At 39.4% G+C, this 1539-nt stretch overlaps 1 gene segment (V, D, J or C); it reads left to right on the forward strand.

The window, feature by feature from the left end:
- The first annotated feature begins 45 nt into the window (after nt 1-45).
- LOC126387534 (probable non-functional immunoglobulin heavy variable 3-38-3) lies at nt 46-610 on the forward strand. The segment is given in 2 exon segments: nt 46-171; nt 273-610. Coding segments are annotated over 2 exon segments (366 nt in total).
- The last annotated feature ends 929 nt before the right edge of the window (nt 611-1539 follow it).

Below are 1539 nucleotides of genomic sequence, written 5' to 3' on the forward strand. Positions count from 1 at the left end.
TATAGCCTGTCAGTGTCCTTCTCTATGCAAAGTGAACTTCCTCACAGTCTGCTATAAAGACTTGATATCATGCTGTCAGTTGCAGCAGAAGAAGAGAAGCTCCCATCAGATCACCTTCAATACCAACCATGTTCTCTGTAGCTCTGCTGCTGCTGCTGGCTGCTGGATCCTGTGAGTCTCACTGAGGCAGAGACACTGACAGTATGATCACAGCACACCGACTGTTCACTCTTATTACACTCATTCAATATTCAACATGTTTTCCTCCACAGGTGTGAAGTGTGAACAGTTGACACAGCCAGCCTCTGTGACTGTGCAGCCAGGTCAACGTCTGACCATCACCTGTCAGGTCTCTTATTCTGTGAGCAGCTATCGCACAGCTTGGATCAGACAGCCTGCAGGGAAAGGACTGGAGTGGATTGGAATGACAGCTGGATCCACCACATACTACAAAGATTCACTGAACAACAAGTTCAGTATCAGCTCAGACTCTTCCACGAAAACAGTGACTCTAAACGGACAGAATGTGCAGCCTGAAGACACTGCTGTGTATTACTGTGCCAGAGAGCGCCACAGTGACACAAAGCATCAGTAGACCTGAACAAAAACCCCTCAGTGCCTGAACACTTGTAACATGAAGCCACCAGAGGAGGAGCCCTCAGACCACTAATGATTTCAACACCAGCTCACTGTTACAATCATTTAAATACTTAGAGGTTACAATCACTGATACATCATTGTTTGTGTTCCCACAACAATGACTGAATTACACTTTTCTAAACTGTTAAACATTAAACTTCACAAGTAATTACATAATTTCAGTTAAATTGTTTTCAAAAGTTTAATTTCTGCTCAGAAATGTAGTTGTTTAAAAACAATTTTTGGTCTAATAATATGTAGCACAAGAATTTTTAACCAGAAAAATGCTAAAACGTTGAAGCAACAAGCAAAAACACAGTACAGAACTGAAACATGTAGGATGCCAGACTTTTTTGTCAAAACAAATGCATGAACTGTGGATTTCATTACCATTACACAAAATCTCAATTTTGACAAAAAATAACTTCAGAAGGAATCTTGCTGTTCTTTGTTAAACCAAGCAAGGTGATTATCAAACCAGAACCAATGTAATGATATAATAACTTCCACTTACTAACTATTATTGATAAACAGTACCAATATTCAATTTTTTTGTATGTTTCCTTGGACAAAATCCTCTGCTGAGTAAATAAGCATTATTCAAATGTTACAGTAAAACAAGGATAACAATGACATCAGGTTAGAAATAGAAACCAAATCAAAGTTGCAAGAGATAACGTTACAGTGACATGTTCAAACTCAAAATACAGTTAGTCACAACAAAAAAATAAAGTTTTGTGGAGAGTGTGAACAAAGGAGGAGTCAATGCAAAACTCAGATATCTTCCACCTCTACTTATCTGACTGCAGAGAGGAGGACAGAGAACAGTGGACACACAGTTTAACATGATGGACTATAGGACAGGACTGCTGCTTTTAACTGTCTGCTGGGCAGGTGAAG

Source organism: Epinephelus moara, unplaced genomic scaffold (assembly GCF_006386435.1).
Source record: "Epinephelus moara isolate mb unplaced genomic scaffold, YSFRI_EMoa_1.0 scaffold696, whole genome shotgun sequence".
NCBI lineage: Eukaryota > Metazoa > Chordata > Actinopteri > Perciformes > Serranidae > Epinephelus > Epinephelus moara.